General features: G+C 32.6%; 2 protein-coding genes across 3 annotated transcripts in view; one reads left to right on the forward strand and one right to left on the reverse strand.

Annotated features, from left to right (window-relative positions):
- Nucleotides 1–20,272, reverse strand: part of LOC106648613 (furin-like protease 2) — a 21,009-nt gene continuing 737 nt past the window's right edge. For both annotated transcript variants that reach the window (XM_014365637.2, XM_014365636.2), the window contains exons 2-17: nucleotides 13,979–14,291; nucleotides 12,045–12,149; nucleotides 11,108–11,317; nucleotides 10,267–10,561; nucleotides 9,707–9,879; nucleotides 8,116–8,556; nucleotides 6,945–7,169; nucleotides 6,602–6,818; nucleotides 6,120–6,257; nucleotides 5,898–6,048; nucleotides 5,519–5,706; nucleotides 3,911–4,159; nucleotides 3,227–3,695; nucleotides 1,442–1,641; nucleotides 787–877; nucleotides 1–418 (exon numbers count right to left, since the gene is read on the reverse strand). In XM_014365637.2, the coding sequence (XP_014221123.1) occupies nucleotides 385–418; nucleotides 787–877; nucleotides 1,442–1,641; nucleotides 3,227–3,695; nucleotides 3,911–4,159; nucleotides 5,519–5,706; nucleotides 5,898–6,048; nucleotides 6,120–6,257; nucleotides 6,602–6,818; nucleotides 6,945–7,169; nucleotides 8,116–8,556; nucleotides 9,707–9,879; nucleotides 10,267–10,561; nucleotides 11,108–11,317; nucleotides 12,045–12,149; nucleotides 13,979–14,158 (3,366 nt within the window). In that variant the 5' untranslated portion in view covers nucleotides 14,159–14,291 and the 3' untranslated portion in view covers nucleotides 1–384. The remainder of the gene's footprint in view (nucleotides 419–786; nucleotides 878–1,441; nucleotides 1,642–3,226; nucleotides 3,696–3,910; nucleotides 4,160–5,518; nucleotides 5,707–5,897; nucleotides 6,049–6,119; nucleotides 6,258–6,601; nucleotides 6,819–6,944; nucleotides 7,170–8,115; nucleotides 8,557–9,706; nucleotides 9,880–10,266; nucleotides 10,562–11,107; nucleotides 11,318–12,044; nucleotides 12,150–13,978; nucleotides 14,292–20,272) is intronic.
- Nucleotides 19,007–20,272, forward strand: part of LOC106648615 (sterile alpha and TIR motif-containing protein 1) — an 11,619-nt gene continuing 10,353 nt past the window's right edge. Inside the window, exon 1 of the mRNA XM_014365643.2 lies at nucleotides 19,007–19,069. The gene's annotated coding sequence lies outside the window, so the exon portion shown is untranslated. The remainder of the gene's footprint in view (nucleotides 19,070–20,272) is intronic.

Below are 20,272 nucleotides of genomic sequence, written 5' to 3' on the forward strand. Positions count from 1 at the left end.
TAAAAATAGTTTATTTGCCATTGATTATTGTTATCTTTACATGATAATATATTTGTATAATTTTAGTTGTTTATTTTTTATTTTTTTTTTATTAAAAACAGAAACATCCTGCACCGTTGAATTCTGCAAATTTTCTATTTCACTTTGGAAGAAATTTTTTTATGCACCGTTGAATTCTGCAAATCAGTTATTTGAATTCAAAAAAAATTTTCATTTCCAAATTAGTGCGGAAATTATTTTAATCTAATCACACTTTGAGATTCGCTAAACGACATGATTTATCTTTTGCCTGAGCAAAATTTTCATTCTGGTAATTCGAATAATTGATCTCAATTGCACAAATGAATAAGTCTGTGATTAACCCACATTTCCCTCAAAATTGGATTAATTGGAGTCTGCTAATTTCAATTCAGACAGTCTGTAAAAAATTATAAAATCTGAGAACATTATATTTTAAAATTTTCTATTAAATTTCTGTTGCATAATATAAAAAAAAAGATTATGAAGTCTTTCTTTCGATGGGGTTTATATCTTATTGTCAGTATAATGAAAGTTGCAAATTGCATACTAACATGCATAGTTATTTCCAAGTTGTTGCATGATATAAATCACAAGTTAAGCTCATAAAAAAGTATATAATACTAAACCGATTCATTTTCAATCTTATTTTCTCAATTTTGGACACAAAATGTAATCGTTAATACTAAGATAAAGCTGAATATAGTTATACTAATGACAAAAATTTATGGTACTGATAGTTTTTCATTTTCTACCAATAATACTGACTTTTCCATTTTTGCCAAGTCACTTGGGCTTTCAGCAGAAGTTAATTCTCGAACATTGACTTTCCTGGAGTTTGTGATAACTTTACATTGATCTGAAATAAAATGTTGAATAATGAAAAGGCAAAGATAGTTGCGTGTTTTGTAAGTGTTCTTATCATTAAATTTCGAATTGATGTGAATTCATGAATAAGCACATTATGTGCGCATTATTGAAAAAGCCTAATTGATATCACACATGTGATCTACAATTTTATGTTAACACATTAATACAATTAATAGTGTCATACAAGTATCGTCGCATGTGATTTTGACAGGGAAAATTCATGCCTGTCACCATGAGTGTTTGTAGGTCTTGTTCTCCATGGATAAAACTGTAGATCACATGTGGAGTACCATGTAAGCTTTTTCAATAGGTCAACGACTAGAACTTATAGAATAAACGCGATTTTATGGAGTGTGCCTCAAAGTTGGCTATACATGTTCTGCGTATCTGAAGCTTCATAAATCACAAATGATTTTAAAAAATAAGATAAAGAAAAAATTGTACTCAAGAAGATGCGATACCAGCAAAAATAGTTAATTTAAACAATGATTAAATTTTTCTAAAAAATAATTTCAATTAGTACAACAACTTTATATTTAATTTAAAACGTTACCTGTTGATGATCGACACATTTTCGAAGATTTCTGACAACCATAAGTCGTTTTGAAATAATTTTGAGGACATCTTGATTGACATTCACCAGCAATTAAAAATAGACCTTTTGGACAGGCTACGCATTGATTTTTTTTCGGTCCTGTGCAAGTTTTACAAGAAAAATAACACTTGGAACATTTGTCTTTATCTTGATAGTACCTGAAACAAAATTTTCGTATTTCATGAAGTGATGGAGTTGAGGTGAAATGGATTTTTTTCTATTCGAAACTCATTTTTTATTCACCAGTTGTAAAATACATTTAAATATAAATTTTCAATCATTTTGATACCTTGAACGGATAATAATTCAAATAAAAAAGATTTATTATTATATTATTATTTATTCTAATGGAACGCTTGATCGATGCGCAACGCAGCATACGTCAAAATATCGGTTACTCTCCTTCGAGATCAGATAATCAACTACTCTTGAGCTCTAGTTCTGTTATATGATCAGCGGTTGGGAAAAAATGATTAAATTAAATGGCATTCTTACGATACTTCAACCCAACTCACTTTTTTATTTAAGGGGACCGACCTGTGTTAAAAGCTTAAATTCAGCTTCAGCTAAAAATAGCTATATAAATCGAAATAGTGGAAATTTTTTTTTTGTGATAGTAAAATATGTTCATTCTACACCAGATTGACCAAAAACAACTTCTACCCAAGCTCTGAAATACCAATTACATCACTTTTTTCATAAGACGAAATATTGTGTTATAAATCACTTGCCACATGATCTTGAAAAGAGTTTTTCATCAATATTGATCTATGGGGTCTCAAAATCTTCAGAAAAGTACTCTCGTCCACCTAAGCGGAGCAGAATTTTGAAAAATTGCGTACAACTTTATATACACGTCAAAATGTGCCAATTTTTGAGAAAATTAGTATTTTATCAACACTAGAAGCCATATTAAAGTTCTTGGAAGAAAAACAAACTTTTTTTTTCAAATTCTGCTCCGCTCAAGTGGATGAGGGTACTTTTCTGAAGATTTTGAGACCCCATAGATCAATATTGATGAAAAGCTCACGTCAGAATCGCGTGGCAAGTGAATCCTATTATAATATTTAGTATTATGAAAAAATAAGCGTAATTCGCATTTCAGAGCTTGGATAGAAGTTTTTTTTGGTCAATCAGGTGTCTAATAAACATATTTTACGATCGCAAAAAAAAATTTCCACCATTTCGATTTATATAGCTATTTTTTGAATTTAAGATTTTAACACAGGTCGGTCCCCTTAATAAAATTTATTATTGCTCGTTGCTTTCACGGTTAAAAAACTTTCATCGAGCAAGCACCTCCCAGGTTCCCGATGTGAGTTTTTCCTCAAAATTTCAGAAAATTCAAATTATTTATAAGAAACAATAAATTAAGGCATGAAAGTAGATTTTCAGAAGAATATCGAGCAAAAAGTGAACGATAGTGAATCCGATTTACTCGACCAATAATGCATGTGGCTAAGCTGGTGCCCTGATTCGGTTATTTTATTTTTATTTTTTGTATCTATATTTTCGAAATGTCTGTTTTCATTCTACTGTTTGTAAAACCATTTCACTCTGATTTTAAATCGTTACACAACTTCGTTAAAACTAGTGGGGGGTAACTCTCATTAATCGAAATCTATCATGTCCATCTTCACGGGTTGATTTTAGTACTGTAGAAATTATTGATCGGATTCGATCATTATAAAGAAATATGTATGAAAAGAATTATTTGAACTTTATTTTCATGCTTATACATACCCATCAGAACATGCCGATCTACACTCTCCACTTTGGAGAACTAATCCTTTTTGGCATGAAGTGCAGTTAGACTTTGAATCACATAGAGCGCAAGTATGAAGACAAGGCACGCATGTGTATTCATAACCTTTGATTGCTTTATAAAATCCTTCTTGGCACGTAAAAATGCATCGCTTACTTTGCAAAGTTAATGGTTTTTCGCAACTAATGCAGGAATCAATAGATGAACCGAAACATTGTTTACAAGTGGTATGGCATTTATTACAACTATTATGAGCGAAAAATTCAAAATTTTCACAAAGAGCAAAGTTTTCTGGAAGACATATACCACTATCATCTTTAATCCAATCTTGATTACACTTTTCACACGCATGTGCTGTACAAACAGCACAATTTTGGGGACAAGAGATACATTCTCGGCGATCTGAATCCTCATAGTATCCTAGTGGGCATTCTTTCATGCATTTACCTGAAATGTTTTAATAATATTTATTTAAAAGAATTTTCTTTGTTTTAAATAAATTATTGTAAAATAAAATTTACATCCATTAATACAAAAATATTGAGATCTACTTTCAGTCTCGTGTCCATATTTATACCCACATTAGTTAATCAGGGCAATGGACTCAAATTTAAGAGAAAAAAAAAATAGTTGACATATTTTTTAATATCAACTTTGTTTACCTTTCAAAAAATAATATCCACGGCGACATTTGATGCAATCATTTTTGTCAGAAGTCTTACAAGTTTCACAGGAAATGTGACATGATTCACAATTATGGTCTGTCGTTTGATAAGTATAGATTGGACACGTAGCGTAACATTTATTTTTGTAAAGTACCAAATGATGTTCACAACTTAGGCAGTAATTCGGTTTATTAATGCAGGTAGCACAATTTGATGCGCACGGGATGCACTTTTTTCCACTAGAACCTGAAATTCATTATGTTATTAAGAAAGATTTCGAACGAGAATAATAAAACACAGAAGTCACCTGTTATATCGAATTGTTTTGTTATAAGTGAAAAGTTACAAATCAAAACAAACATCCTAACAGTCGGTCTAGAAAATGTCCACAAGTATCGTACCGAATTTCACGGCACTATACTAACAAGGAGAGCTTTTAAGGTGCGGGTTATGGATTTGCTCCAAAATTTTTTTGCGGTCTCCTGGTACCCAATACTGAAGCTCCCTGTGCTTACAAGGAGACCGCATGAGATTCGGGTCACCAAATGTCCTGAAAATTTTTTTCTGGTCTGCTGGTACCTAATAATGAAGCCCCCTATGCTTAGTTTGATCCAATGGGCCTTAGGGCCCATTTTGTAGAGGATTTTTCACATTATAAAAAAATCTTTGTTATTTTCTATATCGAAGTAGAATTACTAAACGAAAAAATGGGACGATCAAAAGTTTTAAAATTTTTCAAAGAATCTGCTTGGATTTTTTCAGAATTTTTGGGACCATCTATCACTTAATTCAAGAGGCCCAAATTTGACGCTTTTTTTAGTAGATTTTAGGATTTCGTAAAAAGAGTGGTAGATGATTTCAAAAATTCTGAAAAAATTCAAACAGATTCTTTGAAAAATTTTAAAACTTTTGATCGTCCCATTTTTTCGTTTAAATACTTCTATTTCGATACAGAAAATAACAAAGATTTTTTTATAATGTGGAAAATCTTCTGCAAAATGGGCCCTAAGGCCTATTGGATCAAACTCAGTACAGAGAGCTTCAGTATTGGGTACCAGAAGACCGCAAAAAAATTTTGGAGCAAATCCATAACCCGCACCTGAAAAGCTCTCCTTGTAAGTTCACATTTATGTATCCTTTTCCGAGCAATAAGTCTCACTTTCAGGTATCACGGAGCGCAGCGTATGTGGTAGACACGACGCGGTACTAGAAAGTGCTAACTTTGCCACAGAAAAGCGTGCCATAATAGTACTTTATGCAACGGGTACGGATATACTTTTTCAGCGAAACGAGGGGTTGCAGCACGAGCCGAAGGCGAGGGCTGTAACGAGTTTCGTTGGAAAAGCATATCCGTATCAGTTGCATACAATATTTTATGGTACAAAAGCCTAAAAGTAGCGGCGAAGTTGCGATTTTTAGGTTAGCGTGCCATAAATGTGAATTTATGTCATGTTATTTATGCTGTGCTATAAGTGTAAACATTTTTAATTTTTAGGTGACAAATTATTGAGGTAAGCACGTACGATTTTTCAGTGGAACTATCTACCAGATTTCATTGCAAACGTTACTCTAAGTAGAGAAAATAAGCATATCATTCTTATATACCTTCAAAGTATCCATCTGGACATTGTGCAAGGCATAATCCTAGATCAACCACTTGCTTATACTCGTTAGCACACGAAAGACAAGAATCTGGTCTGGATTCAGTACATGAATCACACGATTCATGACAATATCTACAGATATTATTAGAATCAGCAAATGTTCTTGAAGGACAACGATCAACGCATTTACTGAAAATAAATATAATATATCAAATGGGTAATGCATGAATTAATGGTGCTGAAACATTTTATTACAAATGAAAATCACGAATAAAATACATTTTGTAAATATTTTCACCGATGAAATGGGACGTGCGTAATTCGTATTTATTAATTTTCTAAATTAACTTTTTAATTTTTCTGCATTAAGAAGTACTTACTTATTAAGACGGAAATTGTCACAGTGATTTTGCGATGACAATAATGATTCCATCAAGTCACGCCCTACTTCATTTGATTGTTTTTCGGTTGCGGAAGAATTATTTGGGCCACTGTAGGTCATTATAGATGGAACGATTTGAGAAGCCGCTCCTATAAAAATTGTTTAAATGATGTAATTTTAATGATGTAAATATTGAATAGCGCAATTGTTGTAATAGTACCTTCTATATGTTCCGCTTCTAGCGGGTAATATATCGAATGATATTCCGATTCAGGAACCAACAGACTATATCTCGTTCGCAACCTGATAGGGTTGGACGCTGTTCCATAAAAAATTAATTGCCATTTTTTTAATATACCTGTGAGAAAAAATTGTTTGTTTCGTGAGTTTTGTCAGTATTTTAATTATATATTAAATACAATGAAAATTAATAGACTTTTGAAGTAATGTGTTTTTCAAATTTGCACAGAACTTAAACAGTAATTAATTTCATAGAAATATTTTATAAATTCATCATTTATAAGGTACCAGCTACCTCTACTCTCTATCAATAGTTTACCGCTAATTTATTGTATGATAATTTATTGTATGATAGTGACGTACACGTGTGTAACTTTTTCGCTTAATAAAAATACGTGTGTCCATGCATTGACATGCTCTTATTTTGATTAAAAATCGAATTATAGGTATCTCAAAACATACCAGGAGAATTAACATGCCTTGTTCCAGCGTTGATAATTTCTAATGTCCACTGTCCTTCTGCTTTTTCTCCCCAAAAATGTACACTTAAAAATGGCCAATCATCAAAGTTCGAGTTTAGTACATCGCGTGGTCTTTCAAATAGTAATGTAGAAGTTGTTCCCATTGGTGACGTAAGTGAAATTCTAAGATTTCCGCGCGGGAAAAACCGTAATGAAAGCTGTAATTGAGATTGAAATTACGATTGAATACATAACTTTTTATCATAGATGGACAAGCCAAGCGACTGCATAAACACTACACTTGTATCTCAACACAAATTTGATTTTTGTATAATCAATAATACCTTGCATTGTACATGTTCTAAGAACCGGACTTCATTTAAGGTATTTTCGCAACCGCTGACATTCATTGTCACACTTAAAGTGTATCCATAGGTAGATTCAATTTGTCGATCCTCATTCACTTCTTGTGACTTACAAATTCTCTGCACGGGAACATTTGTCCATTTTTCCGCTAAATCAACTATTGCACCAGCATCCATTAAACCATAGCCAAATTTATGAGAGACCTTAGGTATCATTAAAAATAATATTAATTTTTATCTGCTATACAATCTGAACAAATATTGTTTTGTTTATACAATAAGGGATCTGTTTGTGAATTAAATTGCATCACTAAGTTGGTTGAACAATAACACGTCGATTATGAAACAGGGCTCGCTTCATTGCACCATGGTTTTTGTCTCTCAAAACGACATTTGTCAATAACTTTACATTGATACTTTTTGAGGTGACAATCATTAACGAGGTAAAATTTGATCAAAAACTTATTGGTGCCATAATTTTGCGAAAATTTAGCATATTAATAGAAATTTATTCGAAAAACAGTACACTTCCCGTGTAAACTATTGCTTTACAGTATCCAAAACTGATATGATTGACGTTAGGACGTGCTTCGGCCAATTTGAGCTTCCCTAATCCCTACTAACGCGGATAGCGACTAATATTTTTTCAGGAAAGTGCTACTTCCCGCACGACGCGCCGTGCGGAAAAATCTTAAAATCGACTTCCTGCACTACGAGGGTAGGTATGATTTTATGGCAAAATGAGGAATAGTTATGATTTTTGAGAGTAATATTGAGAAATTTTGAAAATTCGGAAAACCTTGTGGAAATTCGATTTTTTAGCAAAAGTGTTAAGTTTTCAAAACTTTTTCTATATTGTTCATACGGTTGCCCGTATAGTTTTTCACAATGACTTTTGGCTATTAAAAACTTTTATCAACACTTAATAATCTTCAATACAATTAAAGTCACTTGTGAATTTTTAAAAAATTTAATTAGCGATTGCTATACCCGTCTGAATATTTCAGAAATCAAATATCAGGTCTGAAAATCTTAATTTTCCTAATCTTTCGGTGAAGTGTTTTTATTTTTACTACGCATGGGTGAAAGAGAATGTTGGACGAGTCTTTTGCTACACGAACATATTAATTATAACATACTATTTACTCACTCTTCTTTTAATTCCATTAATATTCCATCCAGTTTCCTTATCAAGTGGACTGTACCGAGAAGTTAACACTACAAGATACTGCATATCACGCCATGTGAGGGTTGGATTTGCTTCCAAAGCTAAAGCCGCTATTCCGGCAGCTAATGGAGCTGATGCTGATGTTCCTGTGTGTTCAACCGTACACAAATGATCTTCTCGTAAACTGGCATCCATATCTACAGTTGTTATACTTTTATCATTGCCAGGTGTTCCGGAAGAATAAGTAGAAGCTAATGTCGAACTGCATTCTTCTAAATACCATGGCTTAAATCCTCCTTGGGTGGCCGATGATATTGATAAAGTAAAAATACTGTTAGTATAACCATCACAGTTACAAGAGTCTGTATGACGACCACCATTTCCTGAAGCCCAGACAAATATTGACCCTCTGCCTTGACGGCCCTGTAATTTATGGCATATTTCTTCCATATTGTTTCATATCGTAATAATATTATTATTAGATTTTAATGATTCGAATTAAGACAATCGAAAGTTATCAAGAAGCGCGCTTCGCAGTCCATCTGTCAAGTTTGACAGAGAAAAAGAGAGAACTGCGGCGTACACTTCCTCGAATCTCATATACATCTTAACTGACCTCTGTACTCAGCTACTGATACTCCCAAAAATAAGCTTATGTAAGGTTCATTTTTTAATCATTATTTTAGGATATATATCGTATCTTTACAAAAAAAGATCAAAGGAGTGATATATCAATTATATCTTTCTTAATTTGATGCCAAAGTGGCAAATATCAGATAAAATTAATGATCTAAAAATATTTTTTCGAATTCGACTATAACTTTAACAATTTATAAGCAACGAGAATCAGTCTGATGTTCTATCCATCTTGAGCCGATACTAGCGATCGGTGCGGCAGTTTTACCAAGTTTGTAAACGGACTCTGTGATTAGACTAATTTCAGTCTGATTTAAAGTGACTCTTTACTGACTCGGCTAGTCAATACGAGTGTAGTTAGTTTGTTTTGACTCTTGTGGTGCCCGAGGGCCCTATGCTGTAGTGTTGTAAGCGTCCCCTCTCCTCTTCAGCAGCCGACAAAACCTCAATTGGACCATAAAAATTCACTTTCTCGGGCAAATATTACAATAATTAGCATGAAAACATGTACTTTTTAATATACCAATCGAAAGCTTCAACTTTCAACTTTATATTATCAGTTTTTGGAAGATCTGTATGATATATTTTGAGAGTTATTCAATAAAAAGCGTCCAAAAGTAGATGTGCACCCATACAGGCCGTGTTAAAAAGTCAATTTTCGATGACTTTATTCTCGAAAATTAGCATGACAACAGGGTCTGAAATTTTACAGGGTGATAATTAGATCACTAATTAACGTTGTCCCAAAATTTCAAGACCTTGTATGAAAAGATATTTAAGTAAAGAGTCACCTTAAGTTAAGAAGTTTGTAAAGCTGCCGCACCGATCACTACTATCGACTTGAAGCGGATAGCAAAAGGATAGATTCGGCTGAGATTTTGGTATCGAAATTGAGTTTAAACTTAAAAATACCATTATTTTACAAAATTCTACTTACATTCGTTACTCCATATATGAAAGCTCTACGAGCCAATGGTCCAGGCCCATCTACGGTTTTTCCATCATCTTCTGGTCCCCATGACGCACTATATATATCAATATGTTCAGGGTTTAAGCCTAAGGCACGAGCTTCAACAGCATCGTTAACAGGTCCATCAAGCATTCTTACACCTGTTAATAATTTCAAAATAAAATTTATACAAATACACCAATAATATAAATTTACTAGAATTTTTAAATATAAAAACACGATATCAATTATTTGAATAAAAGGGACTCTTAGAGCTTAGCCAAATATATCTCTCCAGTTAGGTTTCAGGGAATTATATTATAACTTTACTTGTTTTATCTTTTTTGGAATGTTTATAGTTAAGAGGTTAAGAAAATCAAAAAAAGTAATAATTTGATTAAATTCAAAATCCTGGACATAATAATTAGAAAACTGTTTTTTTTATAAGCCCTACAAACTTTCTTAAATTCTTCTAAAGACTAAAGGTTTCCGAAACGTTTAATTACAATTAAATTTGGAAATGTTTTATTGATAGTTTTTCATTTTACCTCCAATGCTGGAATTATATGCAACTCCAACGCCACAAAATTCATTAAATGCAACAGCTGCAACTTCCCCAGCGCAACGTGTACCGTGTTTATTATCACCATTATCTCGTGGCATAGGATCATCGTCATTATCGTTAATATCTGTACTAGCTTCGTGATCATAATTCATTGCCAAATCTGGATGATTCGATTGAATTCCATCATCAAGAATTGAAATGACAACCCCTTTTCCAGTATATCCTTTTTGCCAAGCAGGCTTCAAGTTCATGTCGAATCCATCTTTTGCTCCACCATTCTGAAATAGTGTTACTCGTTTGAACAATTTACCGAAAGTAGCTGGAGAAATTCTAAAAAGTTTTTTATTCGTCTTTTAACTAATTTCTTAGCAATATTGGTTACGAACCAGTTTTCACGAAGAACTCGGAATTTTTTTTAATACCATTTATTATGCGCAATAGATGTAAGTACATTTATGTTTCATATTAGATACAAGTATTTACGATGCTTTTTGTCTTTACTTTTCATGTTTTCACTTACTTTTCTTTATTTTTCACGGCACTCTTTCTCATGATGCTACAAATCTACTTTTTACCTATGTAGCTAGTAATTCTTAATATTCTTTATTTATTTAGATATTTATGAAAGGCTTGATCGGAATATCGTTAACGAAAAAAAGTTGAAAAAAAGACTTGTCCGGCTTGCTCGGTAAAAAATTGGATTTCGGCATCGCCTTATCATATTGTGAACAGACAACAGTGTTTAGAAGAATAGTTTAGAAGAATTTATCGAAGAATTTATCTTTCGAGTTATTCATTTTAAAAAAACACATTTTCAATCTTACCAAATACCATTGCTCTTTAAAAAGTGGGTCAGTGAATCCATTCTGCGGCAATATACCTCTGTTATTAAGACGATCATATTTAATATCTCGAAGATTGCTTTTTTGATTGTATCGTTGAAAAAATGATGGATATTCTGCATAAACTGAATCAATCCCAATATTATCTCTTTTTGTTCTTTTCTTTTCATGCTGTTGTTGGAACCAGTGTACCTAAATAAATGAGAACAAATTTGAATAATTCTTCGCACAGTTGTGAAGCTCGAAATTTGTATTATGTATAATTAAGGGGATGACGATGCTAATCCGAAAATCACTTTCGAGACCACTTTCTAAAACTTTCACTTAGTGTTTCGCTAAAAGACTCAATGATGCTCTAAAGAATATCAAAATAAAGGTCCTAAAAGAGGCTTTTAAAAAATGATGATTTTTGATCGAAAATGATGACAGACTCGTTATGCACGCATAAACATGTATCCAGTATCATACACTATGATTTATGAATGTAAACATGAGCGAAACTGAGGAAGCACGAGCTTTCTATAGTATGTGCGAACAAAGCAAGCAAGTGAGAGAGAGAGAGAGAGAGAGAGAGAGAGAGGGAGATACAGCACTGCATAGACGTTTAAGAGGAATCAGCGTCGGACAGTATCCTCTCGTGCTACTTGCTTTAGTAGAACGGAGCAAGCAGATTCTTGACTCTTGAAAAATGGATGTTAATATATTTTATATTGAATTTAAAATTTTTATATTAAAAAGTAATGCTTTTTATCAATGAAAGCTAATGTTTGTGCTCAAAATCTATATTATTATAGATACAATCAACGGTTTTCTTGCTGATAGCAACCATATATTCATCCCCTCCACCTCTGGCATAACTTTGCAATAATGAAGAAAAATAAAAATGTACAAAATAGTAATTAAATGAATTGTTACTTACACGTTGATCTTTTGACAATGCCTCATGGTGATGATCACTAATTTGTATAGATCGTTTCCTTAATTTTTTGTGTTCGAATAAATAGTAATCTTTTAAAGCTCCAATCTAGAAAAAACATTTATTAAACCATCGTTTTATCAATTATCTGCATTTTAATAACTTTATATAGTAAATAATAATATCATTTTTTTCGTAAATTGATCATATCTTTAAGGAGGCTGTATCAATGAAACCATGGGAACTCGAAGCCAAACTTTAGCATGTTGCAATTTGGCCTCATAAAAGTTGATTTAAAAAAAAACATGTTAACAACAAAATTCGAGGGAAAAATTAATGTAACAATAGTTAATTTGTGAAAGTGTTAAGCTGTGAACACGGCAAACACAAATTAGTAAACTTTACACCTAGGGAGTGAAAAACCTGAAAGTCTCAAAGCACGTGTAATTTATCAGCCGAGGCTGATAATCACGTACTCTGAGACTTTCTTTTTTCGCTATATAGGTGCAAATACAATTTTTTGTGAATCCCCCAGCCTAAAGTAACATTTTGGTTTTGCTCAGCGGGAGTAAAATATTACTTTAGGTTAGGGTGGCACAAAAAAGTTATTATGAATTGGTGTCAATTAAAATAGTGAATTTTAATTATCATTTTAATTATGATATAAAATTAAAAATATAACACAATAGTTTTAAAATTTTCGATCCGAAGTGGTGATAGGTGATGAGATGCGAGTTAAGGTGACTCTTTATTTAAACATTTTTTTATACAAGGTCTTGAAATTTTGGGATAACGTTAATAAGCGATCTAATTATCTCCCTGCAAAATGTCAGACCCTGTTGCCACGCTAATTTTCGAGAATAAAGTCATCGAAAATTGACTTTTTAACACGGCCTGTATAGGTGCACATCTACTTTTGGACGCTTTTTATTGAATAACTCTCAAAATATATCATACAGCTCTTCCAAAAACTGATAATATAAAGTTGAAAGTTAAAGCTTTCGATTGGTATATTAAAAAGTACATGTTTTCATGCTAATTATTGTAATATTTGCCCGAGAAAGTGAATTTTTATGGTCCAATTGAGGTTTTGTCGTCTGCTGAAGAGGAGAGGGGACGCTTACAACATTACAGCATAGGGCCCTCGGGCACCACAAGAGTCAAAACAAACTAACTACACTCGTATTGACAAGCCGAGTCAGTAAAGAGTCACCTTAATTGGTATAATTTGATGGCCCTGTGCTAAGTTTATATTTATGTCCTTTTTGCGAGATGATGAGGCATCAGAAGTGCAGCTTTTGCTAAAGAAAAAGTTGGCATAAATGTGAATTAATAGTACGAAATATTTTTTATTTTCGGAAAATTTACCGAATTCAGAAAAACTTACAGTACTGCAGCCTCCCTTAAGATTTACATATGGGCTAAGCCATAGTTAGCGTGATGGTCGAAAAATTTTTTTTTCTTCAATTATGTATTTTTTAAGAGCACATTGAAAAGTGAAAATCCTGAAAGTTTCAGCCCTCAAGGTCCAACCCTATTGGATTATCAGGTCCTCAAAGTTGAATTTTCTTTTTCTGCTCATATTCTGCTTGCAATTCTGATTTTCTGAGGTTTATATGAAAAAATTGTTGAATCATGGTTTTTAAGTACAAATTTGAATTCTACATCAAATTTTACACTAAAAACCATGATTCAACAATTTTTCAAATTTATCCCAGAAAATTAGAATTGCAAGCAGAATATGAGCAGAAAAAGAAAATTCAACTTTGAAACCCTGATAATCCAATAGGGTTGGATCTTGAGGGCTGAAACATTCAGGATTTTCACTTTTCAATGTACTCTTCAAAATATACATAATTTAAGAAAAAAAATTTTTTCGACCATCACGCTAACTATGGCTTAGGCCACATATTTATGCGTAAAGATTAATAAATTACCTGTCCAAGATTATCAAATCCATATTTTTCTGCGACGATTGAAGCAGACTCTAAGCCTGATGGTATGTGTACAGCAAAATGGTTAGAAAAAATAGGTGATTCTCGACTTGATTCCGTAGTGTACACACAAATTATAAGTACACAACTTATCCAACCAATAACATTTTTCACTAAATGCATGATTTTTTACCAAATAAAAATAAATTTAACCTTTTTAGAAATAGATTTTTCCAGAAATTTTTGAAATACTTGAATTCTTATCTTTTGTTCAATTTTTTGATCGCACAAAATTGTATCATTTAGATACGTTGATCTGTAAACAAATAAAATAATTCAACTGTAACCTTTGTGTAACAATAGTTAATTTTGCAACAAATTCTCAAAAGGCGTTTTCATCACAGCGTGTGGGAAGTGCTATTTCCCGCACGACGCGTCGTGCGGGAAAATCTTAAAATCGACTTCCTGCACTCGATGATGAAAAAAACTATACGTAACTGAGGCGGTTGTCAATCTTGCACTCGCGTCAATTCAACCCTCGCTACGCTCGGGCTGCAAACTGACAATCTTGCAAGATAGACAACCCCCCGCCTAAGTTATGTAATGTACTATTTTATAGTTATGTTGTGCATTATATACGCAACTTTAACGAGCATGCAAAAATATCAAGCTTGTAAGACAGTTTATAAATATTTAATATGAATGCTGAACTTTTTTAACTCAGCGAAATTCCATTTCTGTGAAAAAAGAACCCAAATCATAAACTATGTGATATTCGTTAACTCGGATGTCACACTACATCAGCTTCAATCGATATACAAATTTAATTATCGCTATAACAACGCCATGTAACTACTGTTGGCACTCCGAAATTCATTTGAATTTCGTAGCGTGCGCGAGCCCAAAAGCCAAAGCGCAGTATCGTATGCGCACTGCTCAACGCACGTGTTGGAGGCTGACTAGTTCGAAAAATCGAATCTACTTTCTCTAAAATACATGCTTAATCATAAGCCATGTACGTTACAGACATGCAGTCTTTGTAAGTTCGTGAAGCTGTTCACACATCTTCGTCTGTTCATCAACTTTTCTCAAGTCCAAGTGAGTCATTAGTGTCGACCACTTGTTCAGTAGTAAAATCCAAATTTATCATGGCATAAGACAATTTAAAAAAAAATGGTTCCAACGAGAGAAACATAAGAGATACCTTGAACAGATTCAGAAGGAATATGCTTCGAATGGATTTTAAACAAATGATAGAAATGTAGATATATGATAAAACGTGAGAGTTCATCTACGCTTTTTAAAATTGTATTGGATGAGAAGCATTTGGAAGTTCTTGCATTTCAACAGCAACGCACGAAACTCAATATTCATAGAATATTAATAGATGGAAAGTCTGCAATTCATTATTTGTTCAATCTCTACTACAAACACTAATCGAACTTACGAAACGATCATCATTTCATCGATCCTGCCTTAGACGATCTCCAACAGGAAAAAAATTCGAGCAAATATCATGCTTACGCAGACCCAGAGAAGAAGTCCCTCATTAATTTTTTTCTAAAAAATTCCGAGGAAAATCATTGCGACGATCATGGATACACCTATTTACACGGAGCTTGCTTCAGCGGCGATATCGAGACGGTGCAACGATTCTTAAGTCAAGGCGGGGACATCAATGTCGACACGTACAAGTGCTCGCCAGTGCACATAGCCTGCAAGTACCGCTGAACCGAGTATAAATTACTATTTTTAGGGAGTTGAAAAAAAGATTGTCAATTTCAATAAAAAGTTTTTTTATTGAAATATTTTTGCATTATATACAAAATTATAAACAGGTCTGCTCAGTCGAATATTTTTTTCTTTCGACTTATAGTGAATTACATTTCAACTTTTCCACTTGTACCGAATCGAACTCCTTTGTGTCTGTCTATCTCTTCTATGAGGTTTCGATTGACAAATCAGTAATGTCTTCTTTCCGAATAGTTGTGTACACATTTTATTCTCAGAGTATGCAGTGTTAGTTGGTTAACATGAAAAATGCCGATTAAGGTTTTTTTATTCAATGCTTTCTGGTTGGAAGAAACTTCATGTGCCTGCGGCACGTTGTCTGAAAGATTATTTAATCATTCTCGGATTTCATTTCGAATTTTGTCGTTCTCGCAGGATTGCTCTGAGTTTTTCCAACTCGTTCTCGTGGCTACGAACCGCCGAGTGAAGTGATACACGTAGCAGCGTTTTAATTCTGTAATTATCTTTCTTTTTCGGTGCATACATTTCAATTTTTTTGCGTAACAATTCGATCCATTGGCTAACTTTTTGATTTCGCTCAAAATCAAACGAATTTTTCATTGTGCTGCGGGTAGAGTTCACAAACTGCACGTGATGTTGCTATTGCCAGATGATAAGTGNCTTAAGAATCGTTGCACCGTCTCGATATCGCCGCTGAAGCAAGCTCCGTGTAAATAGGTGTATCCATGATCGTCGCAATGATTTTCCTCGGAATTTTTTAGAAAAAAATTAATGAGGGACTTCTTCTCTGGGTCTGCGTAAGCATGATATTTGCTCGAATTTTTTTCCTGTTGGAGATCGTCTAAGGCAGGATCGATGAAATGATGATCGTTTCGTAAGTTCGATTAGTGTTTGTAGTAGAGATTGAACAAATAATGAATTGCAGACTTTCCATCTATTAATATTCTATGAATATTGAGTTTCGTGCGTTGCTGTTGAAATGCAAGAACTTCCAAATGCTTCTCATCCAATACAATTTTAAAAAGCGTAGATGAACTCTCACGTTTTATCATATATCTACATTTCTATCATTTGTTTAAAATCCATTCGAAGCATATTCCTTCTGAATCTGTTCAAGGTATCTCTTATGTTTCTCTCGTTGGAACCATTTTTTTTTAAATTGTCTTATGCCATGATAAATTTGGATTTTACTACTGAACAAGTGGTCGACACTAATGACTCACTTGGACTTGAGAAAAGTTGATGAACAGACGAAGATGTGTGAACAGCTTCACGAACTTACAAAGACTGCATGTCTGTAACGTACATGGCTTATGATTAAGCATGTATTTTAGAGAAAGTAGATTCGATTTTTCGAACTAGTCAGCCTCCAACACGTGCGTTGAGCAGTGCACATACGATACTGCGCTTTGGCTTTTGGGCTCGCGCACGCTACGAAATTCAAATGAATTTCGGAGTGCCAACAGTAGTTACATGGCGTTGTTATAGCGATAATTAAATTTGTATATCGATTGAAGCTGATGTAGTGTGACATCCGAGTTAACGAATATCACATAGTTTATGATTTGGGTTCCCTTATAAAAATTCCCTACAGGGTCCCGCGAAATTCCTGCTGGAATCCTATAGGACTCCTGTAGAAATTTCGCGGGATCCTATAGGAAATTTTCATAAGAGTTCTTTTTTCACAGAAATGGAATTTCGCTTTATGATTATTTATTATGATTCCCTATTAATTATGATTCCCTATTAATATTCAACGTTGTCTAAACGTTTTTTAAACGTTTAATTTGCAACCTTTAAATGTTTAAGAGAAGGTTTGAATAAACGTTGAAGAAACGTTGTATAGACGTTTAAATGTCCACTTCCTGAAATCTTCTAAACGATGTATCAACGTTATAACAACGTTGAGTAAACCTTAATCAAAACTGTTAATCAATTAACTAGGCGTTCAGAAAATTGCAAAATTAAGCACTTTTTAATTATAAACGTGCGGATTCCTTCTTAAACTGTGAACTGCTCGGTGTACCCTGACCAGTGCTTTCATTAAGTACATGTATGTGTACGTATAACTTTCCTTAAATTACTTTTTGTGTTAATTGGTTTTTAGAGGAGAATCTGATACCATAAATACACTCTATTACCTAAAAGATGTCTCGTATTTTTTAGTTAAATCAAAAAAATCCATTTGCCGAATTTTTAATCTAGATTATTTAAAAGTGAGCATTGATTATTTCATAATTTAAACCACAAACACTTTCAAAACATAGAATAACAACACTTAAACTACTCGATATATTGTATCAGATTCTCCTCTAAAACCCCATCTACTCAATTGTATAATCAATTGATTCGGATTTACACACAAAGTAATTTAAGAAAAGTTATACGTACACATACATGTACTTAATGAAAGCGCTGGTCAGGGTACACCAAGCAGTTCACAGTTTAAGAAGGGATCGGCACATTTATAATTAAAAAGTGCTTAATTTTGCAATTTTCTGAACGCGTAGTTGATTGATTAACAGTTTTAATTAAGGTTTACTCAACGTTGTTATAACGTCGATACATCGTTTAGAAGATTTTAGGAAGCGGACATTTAAACGTTTATACAACGTTGCTTCAACGTTTATTCAACCCTTCTCTTAAACGTTTAAAAAACGTTTAGACAACGTTGAATGTTAATAGGGAAAAAACCTAGTTATGTTGTTTACAGCCAGCGTTGTGAAGAGTTGGACACATTATGGCTGCCCCAGCAAAATACTCGCACTACTTTGTTGCTATGTACATTGCATCCAACCCAAATAATAACGTTTAATTCAAAGAATTGTTTATTCGTGATCTTTTTGTTCCTAAACTTTTATAACAATTTTATTCTTTCATTGATCAGTCAAAATTATTTATAAAGATGCTTAATTCAAATATACTTAATTACAGAAGAATTTCACAAGTGCATTATTTCATGAGTATTAATTTATTTTGATGTTTGAGTTGGCTGTGCTATGAATGTCAATAATGTAAAGCAAGTTGTCAGTTAGTCTGCTACGACAACTATTGGCTATCTGCATAACCCGTGGCGCCCCCAATTTTTGAGAAATTCCATGTTATTTCTTACGGATAAATTTCAGTTCGGTGAGCGCCGCTGGCATTTTTTGGATCAATTCCCATAAGAGCACATGTTAAAGTCGATGCCAGCGCTGCAACCCCCTCCAATTTCACACGGAGATAACAAATATTGTGTCCAGTTCTTCACAACTTTGGTTCAGTACTTTAAGCATAAGCACATGTCACATTTTTTACGCTTCTGCCCTCTCACGGTAGAGTTTAGAGCTAAGCGCTCTTTAGGTATTGTTGGTATTATTTATTTTTCTTATTATTTTTTTATTATTATTTTTATGATTATTATTGCTTTGATTATTCGATTTTTTATTCTTATTAATGTTTGTTAGTTCCTATCTTAACAACTTCTTGCTAATATATTACTCATCTTCTCATTATCATTGATTTCAATTCATTGTCACTTTTTTTATGCTCTTCTTTTTTAATCTTATTAATGCATATTTCATTTCATTTCATTCAGTTAAAAATCACCTCCTTTTTTAATATTAATTCTTGCAGAGATATTCAACAATTTCAGCATTTAAATATTAAAATTCCTTTAAGTATTAATATATTTAAGGTCAATAGATTATTTGGTGTCATTGAAAATATGATAATTTGAAAAATTGTTTTGGTATTTTTCTTACAATTTAAAAATTAAATAGCTAAGGTATCTAAATAAAAATGTTAATAACACTCTTATTTCTAGAGTGATTTGTATTAAAAAATTAAAAAACTGTCACTAATTATTAAAATTAAAATTTAATATAAAACTTTCATCGTAAGGAAAAAAATTATATCAATTAGATTTCATGAATACAATTTTTTCAATGAGCTTGTCAGAAGTGCAAGTGACATAACTGATCGAATACCAAAAACTTTTCAATGATCCCGTTTATGTAATAATTTTTTCCAATTTAATGATAATATGCAGAATTGATTTAAAATAATATCTCTGTCTTCAAGAGTTAGCTATAAGCTTATTCAATAGTTTACTTGAATAGGTCAGGTAATTAATTATAACATTGAACAAACTAAAATCATTCTGATTTGTTTTAACTGCAATGAATAAAAAAAGGTAATAAAGAATTCAAGATTTTTTTTATTTAAATCCACTGGTAAAAGACAATCTTTCATAATAACAGCCTATTAAGATAACATAAGAACTTAAATAAGGCATCCTATCAAAAAACCAAACATCATAATTTGCATACTTTATATAAAATTATTGAAGAAGTTTAGTACTCCACTTATACGAGTTTGAACACTTAACCAAAGGTTAGATATTAGTAGTTATAAAAACTTCTTAAAATGTCACAAAAAATTTGTTTAAAAACTTGCCTGGCAATTATCTTAAAATTTTGTTGATAATGTTTTTCACTATAACTCAAGTTCAAAATATTCATGTATAAGTACAACACATTGTCTGTCACCAACACTGTTAATATT

This window comes from Trichogramma pretiosum, unplaced genomic scaffold, assembly GCF_000599845.2.
Source record: "Trichogramma pretiosum strain Unisexual culture from Peru unplaced genomic scaffold, Tpre_2.0 scaffold69, whole genome shotgun sequence".
NCBI classification, from domain to species: domain Eukaryota; kingdom Metazoa; phylum Arthropoda; class Insecta; order Hymenoptera; family Trichogrammatidae; genus Trichogramma; species Trichogramma pretiosum.